Genomic DNA, 27,406 nt, shown 5'->3' on the forward strand with positions numbered 1-27,406 from the left:
TCACCAATGTGAAAAGGATTTGCACTTGTTAGATCTGGTGAGAGCACTCAGACTCTACATTTCTCGTACGGCGCCCCTGCGCCGCTCGGATGCACTCTTTGTCCTTGTCGCTGGCCAGCGTAAAGGGTCAAAGGCTTCCAAATCAACCCTGGCTCGGTGGATCAAGGAACCAATTCTCGAAGCTTACCGTTCTGCTGGGCTTCCGGTTCCCTCAGGGCTGAAGGCCCATTCTACCAGAGCCGTGGGTGCGTCCTGGGCTTTGAGGCACCAGGCTACGGCTCAGCAGGTGTGTCAGGCGGCTACCTGGTCGAGCCTGCTCACTTTCACGAAACACTATCAGGTGCATACCTATGCTTCGGCAGATGCCAGCCTAGGTAGGCGAGTCCTTCAGGCGGCGGTTGCCCACCTGTAGGACGGAGCCGTTACGGCTCTATTATGAGGTATTATTTACCCACCCAGGGACTGCTTTTGGACGTCCCAATTGTCTGGGTCTCCCAATGGAGCGACAAAGAAGAAGGGAATTTTGTTTACTTACCGTAAATTCCTTTTCTTCTAGCTCCAATTGGGAGACCCAGCACCCGCCCCTATTTTTTTGTGTACACATGTTGTTCATGTTGAATGGTTTCAGTTCTCCGATATTCATTCGGATTGAATTTACTTTAAACCAGTTTATAATTTTTTTCCTCCTTCTTGCTTTTGCACCAAAACTGAGTAGCCCGTGGGAGCACGGGGGGTGTATAGGCAGAAGGGGAGGGGCTTTACACTTTTAGTGTAATACTTTGTGCGGCCTCCGGAGGCATAGCCTATACACCCAATTGTCTGGGTCTCCCAATTGGAGCTAGAAGAAAAGGAATTTACGGTACGTAAACAAAATTCCCTTCTTCACTTCACAGGTGTGCCCTGTCAGGTTTAATAAGTGAGATTTCTTGCCTTATAAATGGGGTTGGGACCATCAGTTGTGTTGTGCTGAAATCTGGTGTATACACAGCTGATAGTCCTACTGAATAGACTGTTCGAATTTTTATTATGGCAAGAAAAAAGCAGCTAAGTAAAGAAAAACGAGTGGCCATCATTACTTTAAGAAATGAAGGTCAGTCAGTCCGAAAAATTGGGAAAACTTTGAAAGTGTCCCCAAGTGCAGTGGCAAAAACCATCAAACGCTACAAAGAAACTGGCTCACATGAGGACCGCACCAGGAAAGGAACAAGAGTCACCTCTGCTGCAGAGGATAAGTTTATCAGAGTCACCAGCCTCAGAAATCGCAGGTTAACAGCAGCTCAGATTAGAGACCAGGTCAATGCCACACAGAGTTTTAGCAGCAGAAACATCTCTAGAACAACTGTTAAGAGGAGACTTTGTGCAGCAGGCCTTCATGGTAAAATAGCTGCTAGGAAACCACTGCTAAGGACAGGCAACAAGCAGAAGAGACTTGTTTGGGCTAAAGAACACAAGGAATGGACATCAGACCAGTGGAAATCTGTGCTTTGGTCTGAGTCCAAATTTGAGATCTATGGATCCAACCACTGTGTCTTTGTGTGATGCAGAAAAGGTGAACGGATGGACTCTACATGCCTGGTTCCCACCGTGAAGCCTGGAGGAGGAGGTGTGATGGTGTGGGGGTGCTTTGCTAGTGACACTGTTGGGGATTTATTCAAAATTGAAGGCATACTGAACCAGCATGGCTACCACAGCATCTTGCAGCGGCATGCTATTCCATCCAGTTTGCGTTTAGTTGGACCATCATTTATTTTTCAACAGGACAATGACCCCAAACACACCTCCAGGCTGTGTAAGGGCTATTTGACTAAGAAGGAGAGTGATGGGGTGCTACGCCAGATGACCTGGCGTCCACAGTCACCAGACCTGAACCCAATCGAGATAGTTTGGGGTGAGCTGGACCGCAGAGTGAAGGCAAAAGGGCCAACAAGAGCTAAGCATCTCTGGGAACTCCTTCAAGACTGTTGGAAGACCATTTCCGGTGACTACCTCTTGAAGCTCATCAAGAGAATGCCAAGAGTGTGCAAAGCAGTAATCAAAGCAAAAGGTGGCTACTTTGAAGAACCTAGAATATAAGACATATTTTCAGTTGTTTCACACTTTTTTGTTAAGTATTTCATTCCACATGTGTTAATTCATAGTTTTGATGCCTTCAATGTGAATCTACAATTTTCAGAGTCATAAAAATAAAGAAAACCCTTTGAATGAGAAGGTGTGTCCAAACTTTTGGTCTGTACTGTAGATGGAAGGATGGATGGATAGCTAGATACTGTATTTTTCGGATTATAAGACACACTTTTCCTCCCAAACATTTGGGAGGAAAATAAGGGGCGCGTCTTAAAATCTGAATATCGCTTATCAGGAGGTGGAGAATTGGCGGGGGGGCTGTCTGTGCGTCTCTCTGTGCGGGCGGCCAGGTGCCTGTCGGTGCATGCGGCCAGATGCCTGTCAGTGCGTGCGGGTGTCTGCTCTCTGTGCTGGCGGCTCTCTGTGTGGGTGGTTGGGCGGCCTGTTGGTTGTCACTCTGTGCGGGTCCCCGGCTGGCTGTGCAGACTGCGCTTGCTGTGCTGGTAGTGGAAGCTGTGGTGGCTTTACGGGGCGTGTCCCAGATGGTCTGTCCGGGGTTTGGGCTTCAAATGATGGCACCTGGAGTCAGCGCATGCGCAGATGGAGCTCTTGGATAAGAGCCATTTCTTTGAAGCATCTGGGACACTCACCGCACCGGTCTGCTCCACCACACAACCACTGCAGCTTCCACTGCCAGTACAGTCCCGCCGCTGCTGCCAACACTGACCCACCGCCGCCAGCATTGACCGGCCGACCGCCACCATGGCTGCAAGCACTGACCCGCTGCTGTGAGCACTGACTCACTGCCACCGCCAGCATTCACCCGCCCCCACTGCCAGCACAGCCTCTGTCTCCTGTGACCCCGCACCACTACCACTGCCGCCCCTCTCCGGTAAGTCAACATCGGAGTATAAGACAGGCCCCATTTTTTTATCTCTTTGCGGTGCGTCTTATATAACGAAAAATACGATAGATAGATAGATGTCTTACACACAGAGTTTGTAGAGTTATGTTGATGTTCTAGAATGTAATATGATATCTGAATAAATGTTTTTTTTTTTTGGAAAATAATAAATGTGGATTATTGTTCATGGAAAACAAATAAGACAACCCCTGAAAATAAGCCTTAGCCCATTTTTCAGAGCAAAAAAAATAATATAAGACTGTCTTATTTGTCTTATATAACAAGAAGAGTGCACTGTTATATAGTAGTCAATATAAACAAAAAGGGAAGGATGCTCCCTTGCGCAGCAAAATTACATGTGTCTGGAAACGAAGAAGGCACTGCACATAAGTGGGAAGCACATCCAATAATAATCAATAAAACATGACCTTTGTTATATGCAAAAGATTAAAAACACTCAAAACCAATACCACACCCAAAAACATGTGAACTGACAGAAACCCACAGAAGTGCAGGTAATATACACAAGAGCCTATACTAGAATAATCAAAACAGACATCGAATTTGCAAGAGTACCCCAGCTACTGTCGCCTCCCCAAAACTATAGAACATAAGCCCGCAAGGGCAGGGTCCTCTTCCCTCTGTACCAGTCTGTCTATTGTAATTTGTATATGTATTTTCTATGTAACCCCTTCTCATGTACAGCACCATGGAATCAATGGCGCTCTATAAATAAATATTTAAAAAAAATAAAAGAGTACATCACATGATAATGACAATCATAATATTAATACCCACATGGATCTTGTGACATTCCATATGGGTACTAATATTATGATTGCCATTATCATGTGATGTACTCTTGCAAATTTGATGCCTGTTTTGATTATTATATTATAGGCTCTTGTCTATATTACCTGTACTTATGTGGGTTTCTGTCCTCTCACATACTTTTGGGTGTGATATTGGTTTTTAGTGTATTAATCTTTTGCTTATAATAAAGGTCATGTTTTATTGATTATTATTGGATGTGCTTCCCACTTATGTGTTCTATATACGGTACTACTGAGATAAAGGTCTCCTGTGAATCCTAGCCAGCTTGTTGCCATGGTGACCTATTTGCATCCAACAATGGTGTTGCATAGGGCCATTGGGTGCATGGAATGCCACACATTGAATGACAATGGCAGAGATTGACAACTGCATTTAAGAAACTACCAGCAGTGATCAGAGCTAAAATACAGATGCTGGCTCTGTCGGAATCTGTTAGATATGGGGCTGTCTTCTTAGCCTGCTCCCTACATGGGGACCAATTGTGGTATATACCATTATATCCATAGTTGGTAAGTGGTTAATGACCACATTACAAAAGGCATATGGAAGGTCATCATGAGTTAAACACATAGTTTATTAGGTGTACGAAATTATATGTACGAAATGAAGGCTTCACTAGCGTCTGACAGTTTTCTCCCCTTTTCTGTATGAAACAAGAAATCTGACAAAGGATTTGGGAAGTCCCAGCCATAAAAAGAATCTGTCACCAAAACTTTGTCACCGAAATGGAGAGCAGCATAATACATAACCCGCCCCCACCACTGATTGGCAGCTTTCTCCTTATGAACAGTGTACATAGAAGGTGGTTAGTGGTGTGGGTGGGTTTATATAGAGCTCAGTATTCAGATATCTGCAGTATAAAACACCATAAGTGATACATTACAGGAATCAGAGCCTCTGCCCCTACATCATGCTGCTCCAATATGAAGAAGCAAAATCCTCATGCCAGATTCCCTTTAATGAATACATCAGGCTATGCCTTATAATGCGGACATCACACTGCAACAACAACTATGAGCTTAATCAGAATATACACTTGAATTCAGGAGAAACGCACAGGGATGAAATCAGCATGCAAAGATATCATTACCTGATTGGGAAGCCAGCTGCACTTATATGAATGGTTTCCACAATGCCACAGGCTTCTAGTTGACTGAGTACCTAAAACAAATGAATATGCATTGTGTTAGGAACAATATAATTACACATTTATGAGATAAAATATCTGGACAACTTAAGTTGCAATCTATGTTAGATCACATAATATTCTCTTGCTGGAATTCAGCAGAAATAATACATAGGAGCGATTTGATTCTATGGAATTTCTTGAGTTCCAGTATGATCCACAGAAATGGCTTTTACCAATTACATTTACTGTTGCGTAGGTATAAAACAGTGGTACTGTATATGAGAAGAGGGTTTATATGCATTCAATGTATATATAAATACAGTAAACAAAGAGTGACAGACTGGTATACAGTAGAGAAGGAGAGCACCCTGCCCTTGCAGGCTTACAATCTACAGGGTATTGGGAATGAGACAGTAGCTCTGCTGGTGGTGAGGTGGAAGTGTGTTTATTGCAGACTGTAGACATTTCTGAAGAGATATGTTTTCAGGTTGCCCAATTAAGGTTTCAATTGTGGGAGACAATTGGACATGCTGAGGTACCTAACTCCATGATGGGGGATGTCTTGGAAAACTCTTGGAGGTGATTTTGTGAGGAACTTACAAGAGTGAAGGTGAGAAGATCTTGTGACAACAGATTATGTGTAGGAAGGTATCGGGAGATTAGTTCTGAGACTTATTAGGGAGACCGATTATAGAGATACATTTAAGTCATTGTTGATGTTTAAACTGGATTTACTGTGTAATTGGAAGCCAACGAAAAGATTGGCAGAGGGCAGGAGGAGTAGCGAAGGCAAGAAAGTGAAAGAAATACTTTAATCAAGGTTTTCATCCTCTTAATATATTGTAATCATCATATTACAGAGCACTGTGTACTTATAATTGATCATTTTGCCTTTTTAGCCAGTTAATTCTTCTCTTTTTTCTGCTCTATGTAGAAACAAGAAGTCTATTTTCCCTGCATAAGTCATCCCCCTTTTTAATTCCTAACCCAGCTGCTCCACTCCTCCCCCTGCGTTTAACTTTTGCAGTGATGACTCATGCAGGGAAAAAAGACTTCTTGTGTCTATATAGAGCTTAGAAGGATTCAGCTAGTCTGTTTTTAATCGCATGATGTCATAGACCTAATGGAAAACAGAAGAATTAACTGAATAGAAAGGCGAAATGAGCAATTGTAAGTACACGGTGCTACATAATATGATAAATGCAATATATTATGAGGATAAAACATTTTATGGGAGTGTTTCTTTAAGGATAAATTGATATGATCCATAAATGTTACTTGGAAGATCATAGAGAAGAACATGGTGTTATTTTAAGGTAAGAGATGAAGGCATGCACTAACATTTTAGTTGATTCAGGGTTCAGGAACAGATGGGTTGAGAAAGAACAGATTCTGGAAATACGCTAGAGTTCAGGGGCTGCAGGAGGTGGTAAGAGTTTGGACGAGAGGTTTGAATGGCGGAGCAGATTCAAGGTTTACAGTGTGTGATACCATGGAAATCATGATTTCAAATATTGTAATAGATAGATCTGGTAGGGGGTTAGTGAAATGGGAGAAAGATGAGTTCAGACTTGTCTAAATTGAGTTTTACAAAGTATGATGAGAAAAAGAAGGATACAACTGGCAAACTTTCTGCGAAGCAGAGAGGTGACCTCTGGGCCACGCCAAAGGTATAATGTAGAAGAGTAGGGGTCCCACGACAGAGCCCTGAGGGACAGTAACAGAGAAAGGTCGGGATGTTGAGGTAGTTTGGGAATGGGAGACACTAAATGTGAAGTTAGTGAGTTAAGAGGAAAAGACATCCAGGAAAAGACAATATCATTGATGTTAAGGGAAGAGAGTATCTGTAGTAAGAGTAAATGGTGAACTGTGTGGCAGAGGAGAGGTCTACAAGGACGTGTACAGAGTATTATCTGTTGGATCTTGCAGTTACCAGGTTGTTAGTAACTTTGGTTAGGGCAGTTTCAGTGGTGAGGATACAAGGTAAATTATAGGTTGTTGAAGAATGGGATGGATAAGAGGTGAGAGGAGAGCTCAATGTCAAAATGCTGTTCAAGGAGTTTAGAGGCAAAAAGAAGTAGTGATATGGGGCGATAGCTGGATGTAGAGATTGGGTCAAGGGATAGCTTTTTCAAGACTGGAGTAAGATTTGTGGAGTAGGGAACACCGCAGCTTGTCATTAGCCACGCCAAATGGCTGTAAGAATGCCAAAAGTTGCCAAATTTTAGCACAGTCTTGTACTGCACCAACATTTTGCATCTTTTGAAAGCTTTGAAAGCCAGGACTGTGATGAAAAACATTGTATGAATTGGAGCCACAGTGTAAACAAGAAAGGGCATTAGAGTAATTACGGTAAAGCACATACATTTTATTGCTCAAGATAAAAAAAACAAAACAAGACAGCAATAAAAGGTAAATAAAAGTGTACAGCGAGGTGAGGTGTCTTTTTGACAAATAACGTTTTACCTCTTCATTCCTGAACACCATTGCCTTGCAGTCCATATTTGGTTTAATACATCTGATATAGTGTGGAGTAGTTTCATGCAAAATATTCATCAAATTTTCTAACGATCCCTAAAAGAAATAAATTAGATCACTGGTATATTAGGTTAAAATGTATTCAGGCAATATAAAGGAAGATATATATTCCCTTATCACAACATTAACATTTTTATAAAATATATTTTTACGTTTTCCAAGTCAGTTAAAAATAAAACCCTGAAATCTTATGACTGTTCACTGAGCCACCACAAAAGACTAACACTTTAGAACACCTGTTCGGTACTTCTTAGTTTGTTTTTTACATACCAGTAGCTGGAGAGAATAAAACTTCATCATCCGAGCTGTCATTAACCCCTTATTACCCCGACTGCCACCGCACCAGGGCAATTGGGATGAGTCAAGTAAATTTCCAGGATTGTTGCATCTAATAGATGCAACAATTCTGGGAGGCTGCAGTCTGCTATTTTGATGCTGGGGGAAGGGTAGGGGGGACAAAACCATGTGCCTCTCCAGACTGAAAATACCAGAATCCATCTGTTGGCTACCCTACACCAATTTTTTAAAATTTATTTTTACATCACGATAGGGACACTCACAGTGTCTGTAATTACAAGCAGACACGCTGTCATGCAAGGTGGGGGCGCAGTCTGACTGCAACCAATCACAGACGGACTGCAGGTGGGCAAGGGAAGCAGTGCATATGCATGAGGTAATAAGCGGCCCTGGAAGTAGTGTTACCGCGGGAGACTGGTAAGTAAAAAGTGCTTGCTGTCTCCCTATTTTCTTTACTTCTTTTATTTTTTTAATTCCTTGGGTGGCCAGGTCCAGATAATTACCCAGATTTCCCTGCGAACTCTGGGACTGGTTTCAGTACACGGGTATTAGGTAACCCACGTGGATCCAGACTTTTACAGTCCAGGTCTGCCCATCACTATCAGCAACCCAATGGCTTGATAGTATCAAGATAATGATGCAGAAGACCCTGGTGGGCCTATCTAGGCTTGCACAAGATCGATCTTCCTACACAGCATTTATCCATCAAGTCACCATGGCTCGAGCTGAATGCCTTTAAAGGGAAGGTATCATCAAAAAAAAAAAAATAATAACAACTGAAGAATCTAAAGTAATAATGTTTAAATGTTTTGTTTAAATATTTTTTTTTTTAATTGTGCAAAATATAAAAAAAAAAATTAAAAAGTTTGATATTTTCCACTGTTAAACACTAGGGGGAGCAGCTTCTGAAATCCTACAGAAATGCCACTGTATAAAAAGCTCACATTACAGCCTGCAGTAAAAGTGGGCGGAGTCTGCTCTCCTGTGTGTGATGGCACACCTCCCCCTCCTAATCTGAGTGTTTACAACAGATAACAGAGAATGACATGTAGGGACACAGTGCACAGCCATTTTGTTGATGACCACAAATGTCTAAAGTGTCACCAAGGACAGCAGGAGTATCACACAGGATAGGATTAGATACACGGCTCAGCAGACAGTATCACACAGGAGAGGATTAGATACACGGCTCAGCAGACCGTATCACACAGGAGAGGATTAGATACACAGCTCAGCAGATAGTATCACACAGGATAGGATTAGATACGCAGCTGTGCTGACAGTATCACAGGATAGGATTAGATACACAGCTGTGCAGACTGTATCACAGGAGAGGATTAGATACACGGCTCAGCAGACCGTATCACACAGGACAGGATTAGATACACAGTTTAGCAGATAGTATCACACAGGATAGGATTAGATACACAGCTGTGCAGACTATATCACAGGATAGGATTAGATACACAGCTGTGCAGACAGTATCACAGGATAGGATTAGATACACAGCTCAGTAGACAGTATCACACAGGATAGGATTAGATACGCAGCTGTGCAGACAGTATCACAGGAGAGGATTAGATACACAGCTCAGCAGACAGTATCACAGGATAGGATTAGATACACAGCTGTGCAGACAGTATCATAGGATAGGATTAGATACACAGCTCAGCAGACAGTATCACACAGGAGAGGATTAGATACACAGCTGTGCAGAAAGTATCACAGGATAGGATTAGATACACAGCTGTGCAGACTATCACAGGATAGGATTAGATACACAGCTGTGCAGACTATCACAGGAGAGGATTAGATACACAGCTCAGCAGACAGTATCACACAGGAAAGGATTAGATACACAGCTCAGGAGACAGTATCACACAGGACAGTATCACACAGGATAGGATTAGATACGCAGCTGTGCAGACAGTATCACAGGAGAGGATTAGATACACAGCTCAGCAGACAGTATCACACAGGAGAGGATTAGATACACAGCTCAGCAGACAGTATCACACAGGATAGGATTAGATACACAGCTCAGCAGACAGTATCACAGGATAGGATTAGATACACAGCTGTGCAGACAGTATCACAGGATAGTATTAGATACACGGCTCAGCATACAGTATCACACAGGAGAGGATTAGATACGCAGCTGTGCAGACAGTATCACAAGAGAGGATTAGATACACAGCTGTGCAGACTATCACAGGATAGGATTAGATACACAGCTGTGCAGAGTATCACAGGATAGGATTAGATACACAGCTGTGCAGACAGTATCACAGGATATGATTAGATACACAGCTGTGCAGACAGTATCACAGGATAGAATTAGATACACAGCTCAGTGGACAGTGTTACACAGAATATGATTAGATACGCAACTGTGCAGACAGTATCACAGGAGAGGATTAGATACACAGCTCAGCAGACAGTATCACACAGGATAGGATTAGATACACAGCTCAGTAGACAGTATCACACAGGATAGGTTTAGATACAGCAACTCAGCAGACAGTATCACACAGGATAGGATTAGATACTGTCTGCTGAGTTGCTGTATCATACAGGATAGGATTGGATACACAGCCCTGCAGACAGTATCACCCGTACACACACATGTCGTCAGGTGACAGCGGAAGGGTGTTTTTGGAGACGGTAGCAGCGCTGAGGCGCACAAAGGTAGCAGAGGCGCACACACAGCAGCGGCGGCGGGGGTCAGAGCGGAGGGAGGGGGTGTCATTGCAGACGGTAACAGTGGGGGGGGAGGGGCGGCGGTTTCAGCAGTAGCGGTGGCTGGGTAGAGCGAAGGGAGGGGGTGTCATTGGAGTCAGTGGCGGCGGTAGCGGGGGCAGAGCGGAGGGACGGGGTGTCATTGGTGACGGTAACGGCGGGGGGAGGGTCCATACTCACACATCCCGGCGGTTGACAGGGGTTAAGTGGAGCAAACAGCATACGCTGTGAGCTCCACAATGATGGTGCCGATCTCCTCCCTCTGCTGTGGCGCCAGGGGGCGCGTCCAGGTCCCAGCAGACGCCCACTGTAACGTTAGCAAAGGGGTCGGATTCCGACCCCTGTTCTCTATGCACAAGGGCTGCCATAAAGGAATGAGTTACTGTCGTTACACACACCGCAAATCCAGCATGGCAGCCCTCAGTGCCTCCAGCAAAATTAGAATTAAATAAAAACTAAATAAGCTGCGATTTTCATTTTTTATTAGAAATACTTGATTTCATAATCACTATTTTTAATACAAAAATAAAAAACTGCGACACCTTCCCTTTAAAAGAAAGAAGAATTTATCTAAGAATAGAATGTTGTGTTGATCAACGAGACATTCTGCTTAGAGGGGATTATCTCATGGGCTTAATTTTAGAAACAGAAATGTGTTTTGGTCTTCTTACTTGTATTCCCAGCTTTTATTTTTACTAGCTTTCCTAGCAGCCACATTGGAAGCCAATACTTCTTATATTTTCTATATAGACAACACATAAGGATGTTTCAAATGAATTTGGGAACGGTGCCTTCAACAAATCAAATAGTGACAGGAGAGAAGCCATCAGAACCTTTTCTTGTGAGTTTTTCATTTAAAACAAATATGTTTAGAATAAAAACATACATTTCTATAATATGTAGTTATTTGATGATACACTAGTATATATTAGCAATACGGCTTTATCAAGTATTCAATATTTTATAATTTTTAAAAATGTCAGGCATATCCTATGTTGACAACAGGAGATGCCTATGCTCCTACAATGGTAAAAGAATGAACGTGTTATTGTCACTAATTTTCTTGTATGTCCCCGAATTCATAATTTCCATTGCATTCGCACTGAAATGATGCCACTTTGTCTATGCTTTGAGGCTATAGAGAACTAATTGATCAAAATTGGATCAGTGACATTCTGACACCTCCACACAACTGTTTTCAGATCCTGTGACAGTTGACTGTGATGGATAAAATAATGAATGGGAGTACCTGAGAAAGGCTTTTATACAGTGTACGGAGCTAGTTTTTACTTCCAGCCAACACAAGACCTGCAAACAGTTGATCTGTGGGGTGATGAGGATTGTAAGCTCATCATTAATATTTAATGGACAGTACAATTAATACTTGGATAACCCTTTCTGCTCAAACATTTCCCCCCGGTAAAATAAAAAAAGCCTATACTCCTTTTCAAGGCCAGTACGGTTGCTGTGGTGCCGGGGCCCGAGTTCCCAGGGCTCATGTGACGATGTCCAATCAGTGCAGGCTTCTCTCTCTCCGCCTTCAGTCAAATTAGTTAATCAATAGAAAGTGAACACTGCGGCTGCCGCTCACTTCCTGTTGATTGTTCCGGTGTCCAAAGGTGGGGAGAGAGAAGCCGGCGGTGATTGGTAGCGGGACTCATGTGACATCACGCGAGCCCCAGCGCCGCTAGAACCGCCCCAGATATGGAGGAGAGTATAGACTTTTTAATTTTACCTGGGAGAAACATGTGGAATCAGAAGGGGTTGTTCTAATAGTGGACAACTCCTTTAAGCTTTCACCCTGCATTTGTAATGTCCAATTTCTATAAAACTCTATTTTTTGGAAATAAAAAGTTATTCTGTTAGTTTTCCTCATAATTTGCCCTTTATGAATCAGGAAAAAACTGATTGCACAGAAGTAACAAGTAATAACTAACCTTAAATTTGGAAACCACGGTCACAGCTGATATTCTGTTGTGTGCACCAACATTAACATGGTTAGTTCCTACAAGTGGAAACACCTTCTGAAGTAGGCTGTCCTTCGTCTCCTGCAAAAGTTGAATAAGTTCGGGTGGAACAGGATCCTAAATAAGGAATACAAAAAATAAATATATTAAGTGGCTTCAACTATTGCAAAGGAATAGATTTCAAAGTATTATTTGTCAGCCAGTTTTATAATGTTACGTATTTTTTTTTTTTCACCCAAAAAAGACACAAAAGATTAACAATCTGTAGTAAAAAAAAAACCCAATATAATTCCCCAAACGTAGCACACAAATATAAGTGGAAGTTTCCTACATTAATATTGCAAGTTAACAATATCCATCATTTAAACCCTATGTAGTCAGCTTGCTGTAGCAGTGGCTACAGGGGCAAAATCATGAATTGTGCTTTTTTTTCTCTGGGAATTACACAGGCAGAAAAAAGCACCTATTTTTTGCAGACTGGCTGTGAATTTAAAAATGGATGGCAACATAGTGGAGCACAACATATTGAGTAGCTCACCATATTCAGAAATGACATTTAAGGAGGGTTCCTTCAGTGTGGTAAATTTAATATTTAGCAATTTATTCCACCTATACGGTCATTCACAAAACTAAAAGTTTGTGAACCGTAGATAAAAATGTGTGGTCTATATGTTTTGTTTCGCCCAAAAGTTAACGTAGGGAAAACTACGCAGGAGCTGAGAAAGATTTCAGCACAACATTTTGATCATCAATTATGCACTCTAGCTTTGCTTAAAGAAAAACTTTGATAACAATCTTAGCAGTACAACAAGCCTCAATACATTTACCTTGAAAATAAAGTGGTCTCTGTACATAGCCCAAATATGGTGGAGCAAGAACATACGTTACTAGTGCTCTATGGACCCAGTCACCTGACATGCACTTTTTCTTCCACCTATACCCTTGGGGTTGCCCTCATTAAACATCAGGATTATGACCTAAAATCTTCATCAATCTCACGCCCGGAACGCTTGCAGAGTAATACCATTGGTCGGTTCTCCTTATTAGCTACTCTAGCCGTGGTTAGTCCCTTCCCAGCTAAAATGGCACCAATATCTAACATGTCAGCTGGTTCGCAGGGAGTAGCTACCAGAGATGAGCGAACCTAAGGTTCAATGTTCAGAGTTTTGAGTTCGGAATCCGACTACCAAAAAAACAAAGTTAAGGTTCGATGTTCGAGTGAGTTACGAGTGCAAACCACTCAAGCGAGCAGTGCTGTGCTTGGATATGAGTGATTCTCAGCCCTGTTCGAGCCACTTGCAGTGTTTGAATGGTTTGCTTCGGGTCTAAAATCAGTATGTTCAGATGTAGTGTGTGCACACATACAAAAAAAAAAATGTAAAAGACCCTGCCCACCCTCTCTCAGAAGTGTTCTGCTTATGGCTGGAAGAATATGGGTGGAGCCACAAACAGCCTAATTACAGACTTCCATTGAGGTTTGGATCAAGTCGGGGTCACAAACTGAACTTTAAGGTTCAAATGTACCTGCCGAACCTGTGAGAGAATACAAGTCATTTTGTTCTTATAGTTTCCATCTTGTTCTATAGCTAATGATGTCATGGGGTTTAGCTAACAATAATGGGAGGGGAAGTTTCACATTTCTGTTCACGCCCCTATTGTTCTTATTGTTGCATAGTTTAGATGGACAAGGCCTTTGCCTGTGATCTTATATAAACTGGTTAGATGCACTAATAAAGCAGAATTCTTTTAGTACACCATACTAAGTGTGTGCTTGATTGACTTCCCGAGCACTCGTAAAACAAAACTTATTAATTTGGAGTCCCAGAGGCATAGAAGGAGTAAAGTTCGCTCATAGAATTTGGTGACGAAAAGTCCCAGGATCAGACTGCATTATACATCTGGATCTCGAGTGAGAGTTGATCTTTTACAAACAGTAATGCTAAAAGCTGCAGCATAAAGGTAAGAAGCTTATTCTTACAATTGCCTTACTCTTTCTAATTGATTTAGCTCTATAATGCAGGTGCGTTATTGTGCAGTCTGCTCCAACTGGTCCAACTGGGAAAAGTTACCTATGCCTTTGTGAACTGTGTGTATGGGATGTGAAACATACTGGTACTTGGAGGGTTGATAGAATTGCTGTGATATGTTTGGCTGTGGAGTCTAATCAACTCAACAGGGGGTTCTTGAAGTCCATTTTACTGGGTTTTTGTAGGGTTTTAAGTGGCTTTGGGTACATGTGTATAATATTTTTATGAATATTATATAATCTTGGCTTTGGTGCCTACCTACATATACATTGAAAGTGTGTTCTAGCACTGATTACAAGCTCTGAGGTAGCTTGTAGGAGCAAGTATGGAGACTTGCTATAGTAAATGGATACAGAAACCCAAATGCAAGACAGAGAAGAGTGTTCAGATAATGTGAAGAAATTGATTGTTAAATGCTGAGATTCCCCAAGATAGGTGTAGTCTGCCTCGTATGAGTTCAGTTAAAATGGCTGCTGTTCTTTAGAATAAGCATGGTGAGAACATCAGGGACACTTTAAGAATGTGATATAGGAAGTGAGTGGTGGAGGTGTAAAGTAACCAGAGACCACATGGTGTGTGAATGTTTGGACAATGGACTGTACAGACTTAGACAGAAACAGAAGCACTTTTTATCTATAATGGACCAGGACCGTGGACATGTACAGCATATATAAATTACAGAATAAAGGCGGGAAAAGATAATTGTTGAACTTATAGTTTTTTCAGCTCTAGGGTCAGTTCCCCACATATGCTCCTACCATCCACTAACAAAGAACCTCGTGGTGAAGCGAAGAAACTGCAGAATACTAAAAGAATGAATACTGAAACTGTTTACTAAAGATAAGAAACATACAGATCAGATATAACTGTAGATTGAAAACTGAAAAATTTGCAAATGAAAAGTGAGAGGTAACTGCACATATTAATAAAGTAATATTTGGGAGTTGAGAGTCATAAAGGATATCTAATTAGTGTAGATATGAGATTGAATATCTGCAGATGTGAGACTCAGGGATATATATTTTAAAGTCCTGCAGCACTGGATGTGAAAGAATGGATGTGAGCAATCCAGATGTTAAATTATGTACCTTAGAGACAGATGTGATGATAAAAAATATATTTTTCGGGGGGAGGGGGCGGAGCTAGCTGATGGTGCGTTAGGACGTAGAGAGACGGAGCTCCCACACACCCGTGGCAGATCCCTTAATCTACAGGCACTCACCGGGTCCCAGGTCGGTAATGGTCAGCAGGAGAGGATGGGCGACGAGCACACAGATCCCAGAGGAAGAAGGTGCCGATATCGCCCGTTTTTTCGGGGCCACAGCTTCTCAGCCTAACACCGCTGCTTTCCCCAAGATGGCGACGGCAGACAATGAGGCAGGAGTTAACGGTCAGCAAACATGCAGCGGAGCGGCCTCACCGCCTCCACACGTGGGAGCAGCAAGCACAGCCTTAAGCTCAGACATATCGCAGCAGAGCACCAAAGGGGGGAATATTGAAAACCCCTTGCCTCAGCCACAGCGACGATCCCTGGATGAGTTACAGGCAGAACAAGGCCCCAGCTCACCATTACTGCAGACCCCAGCAGCCATAGGGAACAGACCTGCAGCACCCAGAGAGGAGCCTATAATGCCACTACAACAATATTCATCACCTAAAGAGCAAAGATCCCCCAACTCATATACCACCACCCGCAGAAACAAGGGAGAACAGAATAAACCAGACCAGACACAGGAACAAGAGGAAGATTGGGATTGGAAAGCACATATCAGATCAATTCCAACCAAGCAGGAAATGGACTCTTTACTGGGGAAACTGAGGGAATCTCATAAGCAAGACATGGCCTCTATACAATCAGAGATCAAGCAAATTGTCCAGCGTGTAGCAGCTTAGCAGCTACAGAAGAGGTACAGGAACAGATATTTTCCCATATAGAATCACACCAACAAGTCCTATCAGAGCACACAGTCCAGATACAGGACATCCTGACCCATTTAGATGACATCGAGAACCGGCAACGCTGTAATAACCTAAGGATCAGAGGCCTTACAGAAGCAGTGGAACCATCACAGCTGAAAGAATGGGCACAAACATTTTTCATCCGTCTTATCCAACGTGATCCAGAACAACACATAGAACTGGACCGCATTCACAGATCCCTGGGTCCCAAATCCCCTGATCCAGCCAGACCATGAGATGTAATATGTCAGGTCCATTTCTATAAAGAAAAGGAGGCCATACTACAAAGATGCAGAGAGAAGGGAGTGGGTACATATAAAGGGTCACCCCTGCTTGTCCTACCAGACCTGGCACGAAGGACACTGCAACTGCGCAAGGCCCTAAGACCACTACTCCAGTCCCTTAAAGATAAAGATGTTCCATATCGCTGGGGATATCCTTTCCAACTCATAGCAAAGAAAAATGGGAAGTTGGCGGTTCTCCGGTCCTTGGGAGATCTTCCCAACTTCTTAGGGACTTTTGAACTGCCTATGATCAGCCTACCAGATTGGTCAACCCCAGGAGGCCCTACACCCTTACCACCGAGGGAGCAATGGCGACAAGTCCAGAACAGACGAGTTGGAGGATCCCCCCGGGATGTGCACCGCTGACCATCGCTGACCATCCAGAGAAAAGGAGAAAACCTTCTGGAAAAGCCAGGAGACGAGACACATGTTGATTGTATTTGATTGTTTACCTGTTTATAGAGCGTAACTTTATCAGTATCTCTCCCCCCGTTTCCTACCTGTCTACCTCCCTCCCTTTTTTTTTTTCTCCCCCTCCATCCTTTCCTTCTCTCTCCCTTTCCTCCACCTCTCTTTCCCCCCCTGCTTCTCCATCTTCTCACACTTCCCGCACACACACTACTTCCCAACAACTAGTTCACCATCTAACTCCCCCTCCCCCTCACATATAATTACAAGTGCCACATGCCCCACACCATTTTCTACCCTTTCACCCTCCCCTCTTCTTGGTCATGCTCTTTACACACATTAAATCAGACATTTCTTACACGCCGTCTTTCCACTTCCCAATTCTCCCCCCTCCCTTGCCTTACGCCATTCTATGTCTTACATTGTCTCTCACAGCCTGTTGTTCCCTCCCCTTTCTCCACTTCTCCCCTCATCATTCTTCTTCATCTCGATCTGATATTGAGCTCTGGTTTAACCACATTTTTCATTGAGTTTATTCTCTCATGTCCTCTCTGTGCCATATGATTCATATTCAAAATGTACCAAACATTTAAGGGTCTGGGGGGGGAGAATAGAAAAGTGACTGATCAATACTAGACTACATATGTGGATTGTTACTCATACTACTTGTGGGGGTTTGTCGCGGGAACGGGGGAGCTCCTGAAGGGCCGTAGGCTTCCCCGTACCTCTATTAGGGACGTGGCAGAGTGCCACATTAGACAACAGTCTACTAGTAGATACCCAGGACCAGTAGGCACTCTAGTCCTACTTAGCCTAATTCCTTTTTTTTTTCCCTTCGCTATCTTATTTCTGCTCTTTTTCCTCTCCTCTTGGTTTACCCTACCCCCTGCCTACCCTCTTCTGTGATGTCGCACCTAACCTTTTGCACCTACAATACTAAAGGTTTAAATAAACCTGAAAAGAGGAGCCAGATCTTGTATCGCCTTCACAGGAAGGGAATTAAAATAGCCCTATTTCAAGAGACACACTTCTTAGCCTCCAACACACCTAAATGTAAAACCAAAAATTACCCGACATGGTTCCATAGCCCACACTCTAGCAGGAAGGTATGTGGGGTTTCCATTGCCTTTCACAAGACATTTCAGCCAATAATTCTCGACACGCTCATTGGCCCGCTGGTTATTTCTTAAAATATCTTTTTTGAACAATACAAACACTATTGCTAATATCTATTTTCCAAACCAAGACCAGGTATCCTTTGGAATGGAGACTCTGGAGAAACTGGCAGAGTTTGCGGGTGGCACCTGTATCATCCTGGGAGGAGACTTCAACCTCGTACTGGATCCAGCCCTGGACTCGTCCTCTGGTAGGTCTGCAATCCCCTCCTTTGCACTATGTAGATTGAAAAGAGAACTAACATCCCTTAATTTAGTCGACCTTTGGAGAGTCTTACATCCCGGAGTCAGAGACTTCAGCTTTCACTCCACAGTTCATAATAGCTATACCAGACTGGACCACATTTTCATATCCCATGACTTGCTAGACAAATCCCCGGGTTGTTCGATGGATGTCTTTCTCTGGTCGGACCACGCGCCAGTACATGGGGAGATTGGGGTAAGAGACGGAGGGGGAGTGGGACGCACATGGAGACTGAACGACAACCTGCTCAAGAACGAGCAATGTCTAGAGGATATTCATAAAACTATTGCAAACTTCAAAATAGACCATGTGGCAGACCCCACACCTGCCCCGGTCAAATGGGAAGCGCTAAAATGTATGATTAGGGGGGTTTGCATATCCCATGGATCCAGAATTAAAAAAGAAAGTGCAAGGGAACTAAAAGAACTGTTATTACAACTAGGTCATAAAAAAACGATAAATAAAACCAGATCCAGTGACATCCTTAAAACAGAAATATCTAATATTCTTCACCAAAGATTATCTATCCTTGATCGAAAATCACTGTGTGCCAGAGATAAATTTCGTAGGAATATCTTTGAGTTTGGAGATAAAAGTGGACGATTGTTGGCTAGAACCCTACACCCCAGACATACACAAACCCCAATACTCGCGTTAAACTCACAGGCAGGAACCCAGATACACTCCACCCCTGACATATTAGAAGAATTCAGAAACTACTATGCAAAACTTTATAACATCCCAACTCCACATGCCCCATTATCTGAAGCGAGACATCATGACATTTTGGAATATCTCAACAAATATGCACCAGACCCCCTTGAGGATGTGGAAGCTGAAGACATAGACGAGGATTTCTCAGACACAGAGCTAAGCAATGCCATTAAAACTCTTAAAGTTGGTAAAAGTCCCGGTCCTGATGGGTTTACTCCCCGGTTTTATAAAATATGTGGAGAGGCCTGTAGCCCTATAATGCTGAAAGCCTTTAATTCTATAACTAACACATGCCAGTTCCCTAAACAGACACTCCAAGCCCGAATAACCATAATCCCAAAACCTGACAGGGACCCCCTGATTTGTTCCAATTATAGTCCTATCTCACTAATAAATGTGGATATTAAATTATACTCTAATAAAATGATAGCCCTGAGATTAGGCCCCTTTATTTCCCAGCTGATACACAAAGACCAAGTGGAATTTGTTCCAGGGAGGGAGGCATGTGATAATACCGTATTTTTCGGACTATAAGACGCACCGGACTATAAGACGCACCCTGGTTTTAGAGGAGGAAAATAAAATTTTAAGCAAAAAATGTGGTCATGACGCACTGTAATGGGGCGAGGATCTGCTGCCTACACTGTTATGGGGGTAATGTCCCCAAATTCTCTACTAAGGTGCCGCATCCTGGTAATGATCCTCCTGCCTTGTATATACAGTATATGTCCCTCATCCTGCTATATACTGGCATATGGCCGCATCCTGCTATATAAGCCATCATGGCATATGGCTCCATCCTGCTATATACCCCCATCCTGCTCATATACTCCCATCCTGCTCATAATATACCCCCATCCTGCTCATAATATACCCCCATCCTGCTCATAATATACCCCCATCCTGCTCATATACTCCCATCCTGCTGATATGACCCCATCCTGCTGATATGACCCCATCCTGCTCATATGACCCCATCCTGCTGATATGACCCCATCCTGCTCAAATGACCCCAAAAACCAGTAAAAACTTCTCAACAGAGGAACATGAGAAAAGAAGAGTCATAACCAAATAAGGTACGGAGAGAACCAAGGCCCAACAGGGCAACAGGGTGGGTGCTGTGTCCCCCAATGATGGCTAAGAGAAAACGGTTTTACGGTGAGTACACAAAAATCCGTTTTTCTCTGACGCCTCATTTGGGGACAAAGGACCATGGGACTTCCTAAAGCAGTCCATGGGTGGGAAACATAAAAGAAGACAACACAACCCAAGGACTAGGAACCAGTCCCAGACAGCCTGGAGCGCCTACTGAGAGAAGTGCTCTACTGCCGTTTGCAGAATTTTCCTACCCAGATTTGCCTCAGTTGAAACCTGGGTATGGACTCTGTAATGCTTTGAAAACGTATGTAGGCTAGACCAGGTCGCAGCCTTACACACCTGTTCCACTGAAGCCTGATGCCGAATGGCCCACGAAGCGCCAACTGCTCGCGTGGAATGAGCCCGCAGCCCACTAGGAATGGGCTTGAGTTGCAAGCGGTAGACTTCCTGGATCGCAGAGCGAATCCAGCGAGCCAGAGTCGCCTTTGAAGCTGCCTGTCCCTTCTTAGGCCCCTCAGGAATAATGAACAAGAGAGTCCGTTTTCCTAAAGGGGGCTGTCCTGGATATGTAATATCTGAGAGCTCTGACGAGGTCTAACGAATGCAGAGACCTTTCCACCCTATGAACTGGGTGTGGACAAATGGAAGGCAGAACAATGTCCTCGTTCAAATGAAACGGGGTAAGAACCTTTGGAAGGAAATCCGGAAGGGGGCGCAGAACCACCTTGTCCTGGTGAAAGATCAGAAAAGGCTCGCGGCAAGAGAGTGCTGCTAGCTCCGAAACCCGTCTGATGGACGTAATTGCCACCAGGAATGTTACCTTCCAGGACAGAAGAGCAAGGGAGGATTCCTTGAGGGGTTCAAAGGGAGACCTCTGGAGACCGTCCAGAACGAGGTTGAGGTCCCATGGGTCCAGCGGCCGTTTGTACGGGGGAACTAGATGGGAAACGCCCTGGAGGAAGGTCTTGACTTGCGGTTTTTGAGCCAGGCGGCATTGGTAGAAGATTGAGAGCGCTGAGACCTGCCCTTTAAGGGAACTGAGAGCCAACCCCGCTTGCAAGCCAGACTGTAGAAAGTCGAGAATTCTGGGGATGGCCAGTGGCATAGGCTGGACGTTAGTTTCCCTGCACCATGAAAGGAAGATTTTCCACGTACGGTGGTAAATGCGGGATGAAGCAGGCTTTCGGGCACTGATCATGGTGGAAATAACCGCGGGGGAGAATCCCGCTCTTGTTGATACCCAGGTCTCAATGGCCATGTCGTCAGCTTCAGGGCTCTGGAGTTCTGATGGGAAATGGGCCCTTGGATCAGCAAGTCCGGGATGTCTGGAAGGCGCCACGGTGCGTCTGTGAGCATTTGTACTAATTCGGCGTACCAGGCGCGCCTGGGCCAGTCCGGTGCTATCAGTATCACCGGGACTCCCTCTGCCTTGATCTTCCTGATTACCCGCGGCAGCAGGGGTAGAGGTGGAAATATGTAAGGCAGGCGGAAGTGGTGCCAGGAACAGACTAGAGCATCCGCGCCGATGGACTGCGGGTCGCGTGACCTGGCTATGAATGCGGGTACCTTTGCATTCAACCTTGAGGCCATTAGGTCCACGTCTGGTGTGCCTCAGCGAGTGCAGATGTGTAGAAACACATCTGGGTGGAGAGACCATTCTCCGGCGGCCAGGCCTTGGCGACTTAGAAAGTCTGCTGCCCAGTTCTCTAACCCTGGTATGTGTACCGCTGATATCAATGATCCCGTCGATTCGGCCCAGCTTAGGATCTTGTGGGCCTCGAGAGAAGCTGCTTTGATGCGGGTGCCCCCCTGCTGATTGATATAGGCTACAGCTGTCGCATTGTCCAATTGGACGCGAATCTGATGACCCGCTAGCAGAGGGCAGAATGCTGTGAGCGCGAGGAAGATCATGCAGAGTTCCAGGATGTTTATGCGTAGGGAAGACTCCTGGGGCGTCCAACGTCCTTGAGCAGTGTGGTGCCGGTACACTGCTCCTCAGCCTAGGAGGCTGGCGTCCGTGGTCAGGACCAGCCAGTTCACTGGGAGAAAAGATCTCCCCTTCGATAGGGATGAGGACCGAAGCCACCAGCGGAGTGCGTACCTGACTGAAGGCGTCAGGTGAAGAGGTCTGTCCAGGGAGAAGGGGCTCTTGTCCCAGGGCGCTAGAAGGGCTAGCTGCAGTGGGCGGAGGTGCAGTTGAGCAAAGGGTACAGCTTCCATAGCCGCCACCATCCTGCCGAGCACTTTCATGCTGAATCGAATGGGTGATGGATCGTGATGGGATCGGGGATGATTTGTCTAGATTCACTAGCCACCCTAAGCGGGATAGGGTGTCCGCAGTGATCTGTACGCTGGTTGAGCAGTCGCGGAAGGAGGGGGCCTTGATGAGGAGGTCGTCCAAGTAAGGGAGAACGAATACTCCCCTGGCGTGAAGGACGCTCCTGGCGGCCGCCATGACTTTGGTGAAGACCCTTGGTGCGGTGGCAAGGCCGAAGGGTAGAGCTACTAATTGAAAGTGGGAGTCCTTAACTGCGAAGCGGAGGAACTTTTGGTGATCTGGGGCGATGGGTATGTGCAGGTACGAGGCGAGGAATTACCCTTCGACCATGGATGCAATAATGGACCCTAGGGACTCCATTCTAAATCTCCGTACGTGCACATATTTGTTCAGGTGTTTGAGGTCCAGGATTTTTGGGGACCACAAAGAGGTTGGAATAAAAAACCCCGAACTTCTCGTCGTCTGGGACAGATATTATCACTCCTGCTGTTTGGAGCGAGTGGATTGCTGAGAAAAAAGTTTCGCGTCGTTTTCGAGTCTTTGGGGGGTTTGAGAGAAAGAACCGACTCGGGTGTCGGGTCCGAAATTCTATGTGGTAACCGGAAGACACAAGGTCTCGCACCCATTTGTCGTCTGAAGCGGCAGCCCAGATGTGTTGAAAGAGCCGCAGTCGACCTCCTACAATGAATGTATCTTCCAGGGTGCCGAAAGAGTCATGAGGGGGGGAAAACGTCGTGGCCGAGTCTCCCTAGTCCTGGACTGTTTCGGTCTAGGCTGCCATGACGAAGTGGGTTTCGGGGAGAGCTGAGAAGGTCGGTCCCTGCGTAGTCCGCGGCTGGTGGCGGGGACAGCACGGGATGTCGACCAACCAAATGAGTTCCGAAAGGAGCGGAACGAGGACTCTGGACGTCTGGTGAAGGACGTCCTGGACTTCAACTGGGGGAGGGAGGTACTCTTTCCTCCCGTGGCGTCAGAAATGAGCTTGTCCAGACGTTCGCCAAACAATCGGTCTGGAAAAAAGGGAAGGCCCGTGAGAGACTTCTTGGAGGCAGAGTCCGCTCGCCATTGTCGGAGCCAGAGAGCTCTACGGATGGCTATGGTATTTGAGGCGGCAAACGCTGCGCAGGTAGCAGTGTCCATGGAGGCCTGCATGAGGTACTCCGCCACAGCGGCAATTTGAGCTGTTAGCTCTGTGAAGGTATGAGTGAACTGGGATTCCTCAAGCGAAGTGTTAGGGGATTCTGCCCAGACCGAGATCGCCTTTGCGACCCACACAGAGGCAAAGGAGGGCGAGAGGGAGGAACCCGCAGCCTCAAAAGCAGAGCGGGCGAGGTGCTCCACCTGTCTGTCTGTTGGGTCCTTGATGGAGGAACCATCGGGTAAAGACAGGAACGTCTTTGTGGTAAGGCGGGAGACCGGGGGGGTCGATCGATGGCGGATCGGCCCAGCCCTTAGGGGCAGGTGATGCAAAAGGGTACCGGGACTCCATGAGTTTTCGGTTACCGAAGCGCCTGTCATGCTTCTCCCTTTGCTATGTGAGGATATCCTGAAACTCTGGGTGATCAGCGAAAACCTTTTGGAGTTTCCTTGCCCTCTTAAAGGAGACCGCATGGTCAGTGGTAGTGGATGGGGGATCCTCCACATGCAGAGTTTGGTTGATTGCTGCTATAAGGGAGTCTATTGCAGTTTGATCATCTGGGGAGGATGAAACCAAGGAATCCTCCTGGTACAAACAGCATTTTCCCTCCTCCAGCTCTTCAGAAGCCGTGGAGCGTGTGGGAGAGCCTGCCCTGTGTGCTCACGAGGGAGAGTCATGGGGGCCATGAGAGAGTGCTGGAGACACCCGGCCGTGTGCTCTTTTCCTGATCCCTGCAACCGGTGAAGCATGTGCCCGGATTACCTCAGAAGGATCCTCCATAAGGATATCCTCAGGCTGCGTTCCGTCCCGGGGCCCAGAAGGGTGTGGAGGACGACATTGCATAGTCAGAACCAGGTTCTGTGACAGTTTTTCCATGGATTGTGCCCATTCCGGTGGGCTGGGAGCCCTAGGCTCTGGGCTGATGGTTGTGGCGGTGGTGGCAGGGGGGTCTTGGGGGGCTATAGGGACAGAGGACTCACAGAGAGAAGAGGTGTGTTTTCATTGTAGCTCAGCGTGGCAGGCAGTGCAGGCTGAATAATAGACTATGTGGGCCTTAGCACTCTTAGTGCCCTTAGAATTCTGCATGTTCCTAATAGGAGTATGCCAGGAGGGGGAGCAATGGTCAGCAGAGCTACAAGTGAAGCAAGCACCTCACCAGAATCAGCCGATGGCCCTGCGTCCTCAGGAAGGAGAAAGCTCTGTGGAGATCTTCGCACGCTTTCCTGGGGGGCGGGGCTTATCGCGCTAAAAGAGCACGAAGAAGAAGTCAGTGTGCCCTCCCGTGCTGTGGGTAGTAAAAAACGTCGGGAAGGGAGCTTCTGACAGTTTTCCTCCCTCTCCCTCCAGTCAGCACACAGCTTGTCACTGGTGGTTATCTCTGCCGGCTTTTCTGCTAGAGCAAATAAACAGAGCAAATAAACAGTGTGAGTTCCTGAGCTCTGGGCCCTCCCCCTGCCACCGGTAAATTATCTGTGCAGGACTTTCTGCAAACAGTGAGGGACTTCCCCCTCCTCCAGCCAGCAAGCTAGAGAAAAGTTAACACTGTGTGTTCAGGATCCCTGGGGCTCTCCTCCTTGCAATCAGCAAGGGACTTTCTCATAATAAATACTGTAAATTCAGCAGTCCTGGGAGCCTTCCCTGCACCGTCTTTTCTCCCTTTGTCTGGGAAACCAGTCAGGGGGGATCTCACCTTAAACACTGCTTCAGTCCAGGCAGTGGAAATAGCAGAGTCCCCTTGCTGTGTCCGGTCACACAGGTGCCATGTTCAACTCAGAGCCTGCAAAGAGGGGCTGAGGAATTGTGCCTCTACCCCGGGCTCTGGAAAATCGGTGTCTGTGGAACCCGTCGTCCAGCCCAGGATCCAGCGTCACAGGAGGGGGTACGTGGAGGCGACACTCCACGTTCCCGCCCGTTGATGGTAGTGGGAGATCGGTCCCAAAAGGAAACCGTCGCCCTCAAAAAATAACAAACCTTGAAAGGAAGTGCCTCCTACAGACACTAAGCTAAAACTGAGGCTGCCTGGCCCGGCCAGGGGGTGTATACTGCAGAGGAGGAGCTATGCTTTTGCATCTACTTAGTGTCCTCCTATGGATAGGCAGCATAACACCCATGGTCCTGTGTCCCCCAATGAGGCGTCAGAGAAACTGCTTTTTAACGATCAAGAAAATAGAGGGAGGAGAATAAATATTTGTATATAAGGACTACCAGAGACTATGGGCCAAAAAGATCTCAGGCAATTGATCGCATTTCAACAAGGTCATGCAGAGACCTCTTGAGGCCTCCTATTCGATTGATAGGGTACATCATGTACCACATTGCAGGGAGAAATCTCACGCGTGCATATGCACATTGCCTGCTCACGCATGTTGCTCTGTCCTAATGCAGGCAGAACCTAAAACACAAATACACATGTGCGAGCTGGCAATGTGTCTGTGCAGGAGTCAGATTTAGACTGGCTACATCGTCATCCACATAGCTGGGGAAATCTTGCGCCTGCGCAAACACATCGCTCACTCACGCACATGTACTTGTGTTTTAGGTTCTTCCCACAGTAGAGCAAAGCAAACTGCGCATGCGCAAGCTGGCAATGCCTATGTGGATGACGAAGGAGGCCTCAGCCACGTCAATCAGCGGAGAGTAGGGATAGACGCCGCAGCAAGGACGCCCATCGGACCAGACCGTCCGGATTTACATACAACTTTGAAGAATGTATACAGGTTTTTGAGGGGTATGCAGGGTGTCAGCGGATAATATCAACTTTATAGAATGAAGCACAGGCACTGCTGAAGGTGGTAGTCTTAGTTCACACACATTAAAAATCTGGTGACAGGTTCCCTTTAATCTGATGTGCATCCCATTGCTCTTCAATTTGTAATTCCTGTGCTCCTCAGAGTTGTGGTTATGGTTACTGTTGATATTGTTGTCATTTCATAGGTGTCTGGTGTACTGCGGCACTCTATTTTCTGGTTTCTTTTTCCACCCAAATCTGCAAGAATACTGTGCAGGATTTTCTTTTCGTTTTCTCTCTCTATGACTTCTCCGTCTTCTCTCAGATTTCTTTTTTCAACCAGATCTCTTATTTCCCTTCCACTCTTTACCTGCTCTAACTGTTTCCTTTCCCAAGCCCTTAATTAAAATGGTGAAAGATCATTATCCTGAATTAACATAGCGCTCCTTAAATGTCAAAGGTTTACACAGTCCTGAGAAAAAGTCTATTTTACTAATCCTCCTTTATACAAGGAGGATGGATGTTGTCTTTCTGCAGGGAATCCATTTCTGCCAAAATAAACTGTATATGGTTATACTTTTAACTATAGGTTTCACATGAATTACCATAGCTCTTCACCTGATTCAAAATCAAGAGGTTCCTGCATACTTATTCACGTTCGGTACACTGAGAGTTCTCTAATGCGGGCTTCACACGGTACGATCTATCGTGCGATTGCACAAGCGATCGTACCCGCCCCCGTCGTTTGTGCGTCACGGGCAAATCGCTGCCCGTGTCGCTCAAAGTCGTTAAACCGCCGTCACACGCATTTACCTGCTGAGCAACCTCGCTGTGGGTGGCGAAAATCCACTTCCTGAAGGGGGAGGGACGTTCGGCGTCAC

The 27,406-nt window shown here is 45.5% G+C and overlaps 2 protein-coding genes across 4 annotated transcripts in view; one reads left to right on the plus strand and one right to left on the minus strand.

Moving 5' to 3' along the window:
- Positions 1-27,406, minus strand: part of MYO19 (myosin XIX) — a 175,034-nt gene that overhangs the window by 28,164 nt on the left and 119,464 nt on the right. The window contains exons 16-18 of the mRNA XM_075335795.1: positions 12,443-12,589; positions 7,398-7,505; positions 4,893-4,963 (exon numbers count right to left, since the gene is read on the minus strand). Coding sequence (XP_075191910.1) covers positions 4,893-4,963; positions 7,398-7,505; positions 12,443-12,589 — 326 coding nt within the window. The remainder of the gene's footprint in view (positions 1-4,892; positions 4,964-7,397; positions 7,506-12,442; positions 12,590-27,406) is intronic.
- The window catches only part of PIGW (phosphatidylinositol glycan anchor biosynthesis class W), a 176,056-nt gene continuing 159,807 nt past the window's right edge, over positions 11,158-27,406 (plus strand). Inside the window, exons 1-2 of one of the 3 annotated variants that reach the window (XR_012750455.1) lie at positions 11,158-11,346; positions 18,397-18,516. The gene's annotated coding sequence lies outside the window, so the exon portion shown is untranslated. The remainder of the gene's footprint in view (positions 11,347-18,396; positions 18,517-27,406) is intronic. The other 2 variants (XR_012750456.1, XM_075335798.1) reach the window with 2 other exon arrangements.

This window comes from Anomaloglossus baeobatrachus, chromosome 2, assembly GCF_048569485.1.
Source record: "Anomaloglossus baeobatrachus isolate aAnoBae1 chromosome 2, aAnoBae1.hap1, whole genome shotgun sequence".
NCBI lineage: Eukaryota > Metazoa > Chordata > Amphibia > Anura > Aromobatidae > Anomaloglossus > Anomaloglossus baeobatrachus.